The sequence below is a fragment of the Microtus ochrogaster genome, chromosome 15, assembly GCF_000317375.1.
Source record: "Microtus ochrogaster isolate Prairie Vole_2 chromosome 15, MicOch1.0, whole genome shotgun sequence".
NCBI classification, from domain to species: domain Eukaryota; kingdom Metazoa; phylum Chordata; class Mammalia; order Rodentia; family Cricetidae; genus Microtus; species Microtus ochrogaster.
In genome coordinates, this window is record NC_022017.1 from 42,174,645 (window position 1) to 42,185,446 (window position 10,802).

At 53.0% G+C, this 10,802-nt stretch overlaps 1 protein-coding gene across 1 annotated transcript; it reads right to left on the reverse strand.

The window, feature by feature from the left end:
• Window positions 1-259: 259 nt before the first annotated feature.
• On the reverse strand, window positions 260-8,039 carry Trib1 (tribbles pseudokinase 1). The gene is made up of 3 exons (XM_005354561.2): window positions 6,747-8,039; window positions 4,413-4,705; window positions 260-2,039 (listed from the first exon to the last, which is right to left on the reverse strand). The coding sequence occupies exons 1-3, from the start codon at window positions 7,104-7,106 to the stop codon at window positions 1,574-1,576; spliced, it is 1,119 nt and encodes a 372-aa protein (XP_005354618.1). The 5' UTR covers window positions 7,107-8,039; the 3' UTR covers window positions 260-1,573.
• Between the last annotated feature and the right edge of the window lie 2,763 nt (window positions 8,040-10,802).

Here is a 10,802-nt window from a genome sequence, read left to right on the forward strand (position 1 = left end):
TGGAGCTGAACGACAACAACTGGACATATGTATAAAAGGTAAAATGTATATACAAATATAAAGTACACGGTACGTGAGGTATACACGGCATTCTCACAATGTTAGTAGTCTGCCTAGGTATAGCCCTTGAAGACGCCTGCCTGCTTCTGGGCCATTTCTCGAAATACAGTAATTCTGTTACCCGTTTAACCGCCTGGTGTCAGCACTGTCCCAGACAGTGACTGCTATTTCATCTGTATTTTTTTTTTTTTTTGCTTTGTTTTTTAATGCGACTTCCAGCAGCTTCCCCGGAGAAGTTTGGTTTCTTGCAGGGAGTTAAGTGTCCATCTCCAGAAGCATTCAGGCCGAGGTTCGGTTCCCACCTGTGGAAGCCGAAGCAGGGGATTTCCGGTAGGCAGTTAGAAGCCAGAATTTGCATCGGAAGAACGTTGAAGTCCTTGCCTGCTACGTCTTCGAGGTTCACTCTGTCACGCCATAGACAGCATCAGGATGGAGTCACAAGCCACACAACACACGAGGTCCAAAGAGCCCATGGCAAACTGAAGACCCTGGATGCCAGAGACCCAGCATACTCATGGGACAGCAGTGTCCAGTTTCATTCTGAATATTAGTCTGACAAGCTTCCAAAGACTGTCTCAAATTCTCTTTCTTTGAAGCCCAAAGATGGTTCACACATGCTCCAGACAACAGGATGGGAATCTCCTCACCCCTGTCCTCAGACACAAAACGTTCCACCCCGAGACGGTCTTGGGGTGAGGCATAAAGCTGAATGCTGTGTTTAACGAGTATCTCAAGAGCTAACAGATACCAAGGGATCAAATTAATTTTTTAAAAAAACATTGCTGTCTAACTGAGCTCCGAGGGTTCTGAAACAGCCAGGGGTTTGAATCTCCCAATATTTTCCCATACTTAGCTGGTGAGTGCTTTCATGGCTGCCCAGGACAGGTTCCAAGGTGGGTGGGGGGAGGGGCGCAATATTATTGCATAGGCGGTCTTGGCAAACGCTGGGGGGGCGGGGAGGGGGGAGAGTCTGGATTCAGGCAGGCTCCGGAGCTTCTCAGTCTGTTCCAACATTGGAGAAGTCAGAGGAGAGTGTACAGCAAGGGCGAGGGTAAAAAGAAAACAGAAAAACTTCTGGTCAGAGAAACTGCAGCAGCAAGTAGAACCTTCAAAGGTGGCAGGTTTGTCGCCCCGACCGATCAGCCACCTTGTTAAAATGCCACTGTGTGATGTGCTTCCTTTCCCATTCAAATGTTCAAGTTCATCACCCCTGATCATGTGGGATGGCTTTCATTAGCTTCCAAACATCGGACTCCCTCGTATCCGAGGCTGGGACAGGCGTGACGGGTCATTGAGAAGAGGACACCTCTGCAGAGCAGCTAATCTGAGTGAGTTCTGCTCAAATGAAGTCACTCGGCCCAGAGAGGCAGCACCACACTGAGCCCCAAGGGGACAATTGTGCTCCGTCCCCAAATCTGGCTGGCACCATGTAAGAAGGCCTGCCCGTCATTAGAAATGGAAATGCCATGTGTGAGAATTATGAGGTTTCTGAGGTTTTTTGGGGGGGAAGGGGTTAGCAGAAGAAGGAACTAATGTCACTGTCCTCCTGGTACTCGGGAACGATCTGGTCTGAAGTTCCTATTTCTGAGTCAATATACCCTGGTTCCAAGACATACTCGAACCAGGGATGGAGTAAGATCTCGGGAGCTGTGAGTCTCTCAGAAGGTTCTCGTCTCAGGAGGCTGCGGATGAGGCACCTGGCTTTCGGGGAAACATGCTCGGGAATGCAGAACTGTCCACGGCGGATTTTGGAGAAAAGGGCACTCGGGTCTGAGTCATGAAAGGGGTATCGTCCAACCAAAAGTGTATAGAGCATCACCCCAAGGCTCCAAACATCGGCCGCCTTTCCAGAGTAGGTCCCAGTAGTGTTGAGGATCTCGGGGCTCACATAGGCTGGGCAGCCATGTTTGTCTGAGAGCGCATCGTCTTCCCCCTTGATTATGTGTGTATCTTCCAGACTTTCCAGTCTAAGCTGGGTTCTGTGGGAGACGGAAACGAAGTGATTATTTTCAGATCAGCAGCCACGGGAAAACAAGGCCTTCCCAATAACAGTGCCCAGAGGCACTAACAGCCAAGGCCGCAGGAATGTCATTTACCCCTTCATCTAGTAAGCGTTGGCCTGCAAGCATCCAAGACTAGCGATTTCACAAACCAATACAAACTGCAATAAATATTTGCAAAGTATTGAGAGCGCCCGGGGCGGAGGGGTATGATGCAAAGTCGCAAATAATATTCATGATGCTAGAGCTTGTAAGAGATAGCCTAATAGGGTTACACAACTGACAAAGTTCACATTGCAGAATGGAGAGCTGGTTTCAGGGGAAGACTGGCATGTTCTACAAAAGCTGTCAGGGAAGAACAAGTGTCTGTAGCCTCCTTCCTTAGGTAGGGCCTATGTATCCTACAGGTCACTAGTTTCTCACCGTGACACTGACTGCCCAGGCTGGTGACACTACTGCCCACACTAAGAAAATTTTGTTCACCTGAGTCCTATCTGCAATAATTATAGTGGGGAAGAGGCGAGGAAAAGCTTGGTTGCGTTTTGGGGGCTGTTTCCCTGTAAAGAACACTTAGCCAAGACAGAAGAAATTATGGGAAGAAACACAAGAGGCTGACGGATCTGAGGAGTATGGGGCCCCTGAAACACCCCAGGGCTGCAGATCAATGTACACTTTATCCTATACGAGAGTCTCTGTTAAAGAAGACATTGGAGGATGTGAAGGAAAGCACAGAAACCAAGACTAAAACGGAAAGAAACTGTAGTTTAGAAGACCTCTGGCCAAAGGACCGCTTAGGAAGCTGCAGGTGCCTCCGCATATAGAACCAGCCACCCACATCTCCTAGGTCCCCCACAGCCACACGTGGGACACTTCTAATATCCGGTGCCTGCTTCTCGGAGAAAGAGGCCTCTTTCAGTAATTCACTTGTTGTGAAGTTACACACAAGCGTTTGGTCAATTCCTTTTCCTCTCAAAGGTCTGGTGGTTTCTTTTTTTTTTTTCTTTTCCAGCCTTCCTGTTCCCTGGAGTGTAGCATACATGTGCTAACTTCGGTGTGTCCTCAGCATGACCTCCCTGTTATGTAAAATACCCATTGGTTCTGTAAACGGAAAATATGACTCAACCCACACTGTCTGCCCCTGATTGGCTCCTGTAGTACTAAAACCCTGCACCTGTGCTGGTTACATGAATAGCGTCAGCCTGCCGTTGCTTAACCCTCGGGTTACCAAACCCTATGCCCATGACACTGGCCTGTGCAATGCAGATTTCAAAAGCCAGTGAGGAGGTGTGCAGCACATGTTTCAAAAAAAAAAAAAAAAAAAAAAAAGGGGGCATCACTATTATCAAAGAAGCACATTCCAGGAACTGGACACTTCTTCACAGCAAACAGTTCGCTTCTCTTTGCTAATCAGGATGTTTCAATAGTTAGTGCGATGTCAGATACAAATGCATGCTTGGAGGACTTCAGCCTGGGCTTTTTAGGGGGCCCTGGAGCTAAAGGTAAAAGTGAACAGGTAGGGTTAAGTCCTGTGTAACTAACTATATTCAACAAAGTAACTCACTGCCACAGGACAATTCTACAGTTCCCATCTTCCGACCACAGATGTAGTATGTCTACAGAATGGAGCATACAGTCTGTCTCACATAGGTCCCGAAATTCTCTTGGTGAAACCTCCACTTCAAATCTCAATGTCTCCCCAGTCCCTTATCAGGCACATCTTGTCCTTGATGAGGTAAGCCAAGAACTATATTTAGCAGGGCATGCTAGCCAACTTCCATTTATTATTCAATGTGGTTATTTTCTGAAGATGGAGCTGATGTGATTACTAAAAACTCACCAGAGAATGAGAACAAACTATTACGGGGTATGGGGGGGGGCGGCTGAAATAGAGCAGGAACACAGTGTGGTAGGGACGGCTGGAATCCTGCAAACACAAGAGCCTAACTTGTTCTGTAATGCCTTCTAGGCACACAAGAGCCACTTGCTGGAAGCAAGGACTTGACCACCTCTTGGAGTATTTTTTTCCCCCCAGAAGGCTGACCTTTCTGACAAAGGGAAATAAGCCTGCGCCTGGGACAGAAGTAGGAAGGGCATTTGGTCAACAGGCAGTATCCGCAAAAACACCGGGGTGTCTCTAGGCTTCACTACACTCCATCCACCAACAGAGCAGACGATAAACCAAGCCTGACCACGAATTTCCAGAAGCAGAACTTAATGCTAAACCAGGAAGACCCAAACCCTTGAGTCTGGCTGGCTCACACCTAACTGTATGACCTGTATCTTTGGGTTTTGTTGTTTTTTGTTTTGTTTTGGTTCCAAAAGGCCACAGGAGGTGCTGTGGCAGCTGCTCACCTCTCCTCTGTTGAGAAGACAAATTTCCTAAGCTTCAGGTCCCCCAGAACGATGGCCGACTGGTGGCAGTGGGCAACGGCGGAAACAATCTGCTTGAAGAGTCGAGCAGCCTCCTCTTCCCGAAGCCTTTTCCGGCTCCGCACGTAGGAGTGCATGTCCCCAAAGTCCTTCTCAAAGAAGACATAGGCCTTGCTCTCCCCGAGGACCACCTCCACGATGCCGGTGATGTTTTGGTGCGATGGCAGCTGGATGTAGGGCCTGATTTTCTCCTGGTAGTGTTTAATTGGAAACACCTGCAGAGAGAACGCAGTCTGTTTAGGGGGGCCGGAAAGTCAGGAGCTGCCCCCCAAGTCCTATATGAAGCTGGATTGAAGTTCTCAACCTTTGGATATTCCATTCTCTCTGCCTCTTATGCAGCTCCACTGCTACAATAATTTTTTTTTTGTTTTGTTTTGTTTTTTGTTTTTTCGAGACAGGGTTTCTCTGTGGCTTTGGAGCCTGTCCTGGAACTAGCTCTGTAGACCAGGCTGGTCTCGAACTCACAGAGATCCGCCTGCCTCTGCCTCCCGAGTGCAGGGATTAAAGGCGTGAGCCACCATCGCCCGGCTATAATAATCTTAAAACCAGTCACACCTCGGGATCTGGGCTAGCATCTTCCAAAGCCTGATGTCTTTTTCCAAAGCCTTTTGTCTTTTGGGGACTGTCAGTTCCTGGGAGTCAAGGCCAGCTCCCTGATGTGGCTCTTCCTACCAGATAAGGCTGTCAGCAGTCAAGGGAATGGACCCCAGCACCCCTAAGGGTGAAAAGCAGCAGTTAAACGCACATGTGTCCCCGGCAAACCCAGAAGGCTCAGCACAGCACAGTCAAGGAATGTGGTGACTTTGCAGCCTCCAAGGGGAAGCAGGGGCAGCAAACATGCAGAGCTGTCATTAGTCAGAAGGAACTGATGACTGGGAGGGAGAGACTGACACGGCAGCCTTAAGCAACCTGCTTATGGCTGTGACTCAGGTGGAAGCAGCCTGGAGTTACCTTCTCACAGGAGGGGATGGGGCACCTCTGAAAGGCCGTTTTCTCATGTTTGTTTACACGCCCCCCCCACTTGCCCCACCCCCAGAACGGGTAGCAACTCCTCTAAGAAGCTGCAGGCTGGTCTCTTTAAGGACCTTTTGTTCAGTCCGGTTACTCATATCCTAGACGCAACTGGAAATGGTGACACACGGGCTGTCACCATCTGGATCCAGCTATCATCTGCTCGGAGGAACTGGAAGGGGTTGCACAATGACCCAGACCCACCCCACCTCTGAGGTGGCTGCTCTGGTACCAACTGGGGGGGGGGTCCCTTTACTGTCCTCTCCTCCCGCCCCATCCACCCCTCCGCAAGTTTCTCTCTCGAAACTGTTCTCATCCACCAAGTTTCTTTCTTTCTCTGGGCTTAACCATCTATCTGAGATTTCACGCGGGTGGACAGTAGGTGGCAGCAGCAAGCGGGGAGGGGGGAGTTCAGGTGAGTTACTGAAAACCCAGGAGCTGCTTTAACTCCCGAGAAATGAAAGGAGTCGGTGGGGCTCTGGGTGGGCCGGAGTGTCCGGCTCACAAAGCGCAGACTGCTCAAGCCGTCCTCGGCTACCCAGGACGCTTGATAGGAGGAGAGCTCTCCAGGAGAGCAGGATCATCCCGTCTCGTGTTGTATTCCTCCTAATGTTGCAATGAAAATTGCCGGTCCCAAACTAAAGAGAGTCCTTGAGAGCTTTTCGGCACTCCAACGCAGGCCAGAAGCCCCTCCCAAGCTTAAGGCCCCCTCCCACCGCTCCCTGGGGTGGGCTGTATTCTGGCCCCAGCGGGAGTTCAAGCCACAATTCCCTGGGTAAAAGCCCCACACAGTCTAAGCACAGCCTGTGTCCATGAACCTCCGGCAAAGAGCTTGTCAATTGCTCCAAGCCCCAAGGAGGCACCCACTGCAGGGCGTCCTTCCAAGACAGGGGGAGGAGGTGGGGGATGAGAGCAGGGCAATGGCATGGCCCTGGAATCCACTGCAATTCCAGACTTAAATGGAACGCCACGCGCTAGCAACTCTGAGCGCCAAAGAAAAGAACAGAGATAAAAGAATTGAACCCTGCACTTCCTCTAGACCGCCGAACCCTCACCCTAACACTCCACAGGAAACCCCTCAACCTCCAAAAAGACAAAGCTGACCAAAATCCCTCCTTCTCAGACTCAACGCCCGTGTCTGCTCTGCCAAACCCAAGCGCTGGCCGGAGCGTGATCCGGGTGGGCAAGAACCCAAGCACTTCTGTAGACCACCAAGGCCCGCAACCCCCGCCCCAGGATGCTTACCTTGCAGCGCAACTCGCGGCCGGTGTGGATGCACAGCGCCCGGGACACATGCTCGCGCTCAGCTAGGGGCAGCAGCAGGTAGTCGGCAATGCGGCTGGGCCCGGGTGCGCTCGCACAGCTGCCGCCGGTCCCCTGCGCGGAGGGCGGAGGCTGCGGACTGCAGGGCGAGCCCGGGGGACTGAGGTAGTCTGGGGGGCTCGAGCACTCAGAAAGGCGCGGACACTTGGCCGCCACGGCCGCCGCGTCGTCCGCGTCCAGCAGCCGTTTGGCCGGGGTAGCCCGGGCAGCGGGGAATAGTAGAGCCGGACCCCGGGGCTGCGAGGCGCCGCTGAGTGCAAAGCGCACGGGACCGACCCGCATCGCGGCCCTGGCCGGAGCGGCCCCGGCTTTGTAAATCCCCGGATCCGCGCTGCGACTTCTTCCAGCCCTCGGGATGGAGTTTGCAGATGGAGCTTGGGTCGGCCCCCAAGAGGAGCAAAACGAGAGCCGTTCCTGTAAGCTGGCGTTGCACACGAGGACCACGCTGGCCACGCGTCCAAGAGTGGGAAGCTGCGTGGGGTCTCCAGACCCCAGCAAGCACCAGGTCTGGGCGCCTCGCTGGCGGCGGGGGCCGCTATTGTTGCCGAGACTGTGGATAGTCCGGGACGTGGAGGCAGCCCGAGTTCCCGGGTGCTGAGCCTTGAGAACAGGATTCCGCAGGCACGGCGGCTTCCCAGAGCAAACGCACTTCCCAAAGCAATTAGTCTTGAGTAAAAGCCGGCATAACTTTTCCGCGCCGCTCGGGATCCTGCGCGCTTCTGGGCTCCGGGCGTGTGAGCGAGCGAGACGCGCTCAGAGAGAGTGACTGAATATGAGTGTGTGCGCTGCACTGATCCTGGCCAGTGCACTCCTTCTCCTTTTCCTCCACCTCCTCCGCCTCCCGGTGACTCACGCTGTATACTCACACACACACACACACACACTCACAGGCCGGGCTGTGTAAACAGTTGGGAAGCCGGGTTGTGCAATGAGGTGGCTGCGACGACTCCGGCCCCGTCGCCCGGCTCACAGTCACCGGAGAGGAGGGAGGAGACTTGGGGGAGGGGTAATGGAGTTGGAAGCCGGGACAGTGGGGGTGGCCAGAGGCCTGGGGATACTCCCGACAGAGCGCGCCTGGGCGCAGGTGGGAACGTCTTGGGCGCGCGCACACGCCCCACGGGCTAGGCTGGGCAGCAGGCGGCGCGCACCCTACCGCAAGCCCGCGGGCTCCGCGCTGGTAGCCGAAGGAGGGGGCGGAGGAAACGCTCCCGTGACGTCAGGGTCCCGGGGAAGTGGGCGGGAGGGGCGGGGCGGCGGGGGCGAAACGACTGCTGATTGGTGCGCGCGCATCATTCACACAACACAATGGATCGCGAGCTCCCGGCCGGCGCGCGCACCTCGGGGCTCCGCACCGGCAGCTGGCTGCAACCCAGCGGTCACGCCTTTACTCCGGTGGGACCTCCCCGTGGCTTTATACTTGGGGAGCTCCCGGTGGAGCTGTGGGCGCCACCGAGTCGCGGCTACAGCCGGAGGAAGGGGTGAGAGAGAAAAGGTGATGAATTCCATTATCAGTCATTCACCCCCCACGCGGTAGTTCCGGGGAAGACCTGTGCGTGGTAGTGAATGTGGCTTTTTTTTTTTTTCCTTTTCCTGCCTCCTCCCAGCTCTAATCCCCAGCGTCTGTTCGCTTCCACAAATAGAACCTTCTGTTGGATGAAATAAAAGCAAACACTGGGCCTTCTGCTCAGCCTCCACCTCCACGCCCCTCCCGCGCCTGCCACCCGCCCGGATAGCACGGAAATAGCTTCTCCAGGCTCCTGGGCCGCCCCTTCGCGGTGACTCGCAGAAAGAGCTTCCTGAGCTCCGGCCGGTGGGAAACAAAGGATGTGGGGAACTGGCGGAAGGGGCCCACGTGGCAGCCGCCAGATTCCTGTCCCCTCCCACCTCCGTACACGCCCTAGGGTCTAGGATGCCGGTGCGGTCCAGGGTATTGGGGACATTCTATCCACAGCCAGGGATAATAAATACTACCTGCACCCGGACAAGGTCGTGTGTGTGCGTTCTTGCAGCATGAGTTGGGTGCTCTTGAAGCTAGTTCTGGAAACAGCTTGCAATCACACTTTGTGTTGTTACGTTTTGTGTGCGTGTGTTGGGTTTTTCCCCCCCTCTTTCGCAAACCAGGTCAGTTTGGAGTCCCTGGATCCTCACTCAACATTGATACCTATTATCAAAGTCCTTTCTTGTACTTATGCTGAACAATTAATTTTCTAAAACCAGGTCAAGCCCAAGAATAAATCCTTTTCATTATTAATTCTCCAGCCATTCGATAGACGCTAATTAAGCATCTCCAAGGGCTAGACGCTGGGGATTAGAAGATTTAGATTGAAACGGTAATGTTGATTGGCATCAGTTGCGGCCTGGGGGTAGGGGTCCGGGGTCCTTGTGCTTAGCACTTTGCACAGATTGCCGCACTTTAAGGCTCTCTTTAAAAGGGTTACATTTTGCCCCATTTGATGAAGAAACGAAAGCCTAAGAACTCTTAACCTCCTTGCTGTGTCTCCTTCAAAGTCTATACGTTTCCTGAGCCTCCTGCCAAGGCTAAGTGAAGCCCTCGTGCTTATTGTGTACTAGCGGAGTCTCGGAAGAGACCACAGTTCACGGAGAAAAGGAACCCCTGGGGAGGCCTCCGTCTGCAATGCGCGCTGGACTGGGGATTATGAGAGCGGCGCAGAGGAGAGCTGTGAACTAACTTCGGCCACAAGGGGCAGGGAAGCACAGAAGGGCAGGGCAGCTCCCAGGAAGGCAGGGAGCTGGCTCTTCTTCACAGGTTGTTGGAAGCAGGTCTGTTTAGGAAGTTTCTCTAGACCCTGAGGTTTTCTACCTGACCGGATTCTCTCCTGAGCTGCCAGCTGGGCGTCTGTTACTGGATGGTAAAGCCAGTACGGTTCTGGGTATTTTAACCGAATGTGTACACTTACAGCTCCACTGACCACCACTGACACCTCAGCTAAACTGTATGCTCTCCTACCCTGCTCGATTCCCTGGGAGTCGCTCCTCTTGCCCAGTGGGAGCCTCTGGAAGACCATGCTGAGGTGGGAGGCAGAGGAGAGTTACCTGGAGACATACTTCCCTGGCTCAGGGTGTCCAGCTATAGCAGTCTGTCTGGTGATGATCCCCCTCATCCACCCTTCTCTTTGAGACTGGATTTTCCTCCCTGGTTGCTGTAAGGGCATATCAGAAGCTCTTTTGGAAACTGCCTTAGCTAAGAAGGTCACGCTGTCCTTCTCTGGAGGTCACATCCAGTGACTCTACACGAGAAAGGATAATGCCCGGGTCTTCTTGCCAGGGCCTGAACCACCTCTACATTTCTATTTTCCAAGCTCGGAACTGGAGGCAACCGAAGCCTTCTTAGATTGTGGTGAGCCCAGCTTTTCCTGCCCCATCCACCGCCTTCTCTGCCTTCCACTTCCTGCATTCTGTTTCTCCTTTCCAAACGAATACCTCCTGGGGAGTGCAGCTCTCTGCACGGGGCCCAGCTCACTGCAAGGATTCTGGCTCCTGGGATCAGGTGACACCACCTTGTCCTCCAGTCCTAGGGTGACAGCAACTTCCTGATGTTAAATTCTGAGTCAACTAGGCAGTGTGCTTTGTTCTTTTTTATTCCTGCTTTTCCAATACCTTTGGAATCCGTTCCCCATATTAAATTCTTTCTACTAAACTTGTTGACCTGAGTTCTGCTTCCTTGTGTAGCCCCTCCTCTGCCTGTCCCCAGTTTGGTGCAAGGCTGTATACTGGATTCCTGCAGTGAGCTTCTGAAACCATCCTATCAGCCAATGGCAAATACCTACTATGTGTCAGAGTACCTACTAAATGCTGGGGTTACAGGCATACAGAAAGTAAAGCTGCCCTCTGCTCCCTTAATCCAGTTTTGTTTTCTTTGGCACAACTATAAAGGAACTCTTGAGACTTGAACCTGATCACATCAGGCAGGTCCTGGCCTCACACTGAAGGACTCACAGAGAAAATGCACACCCCCAC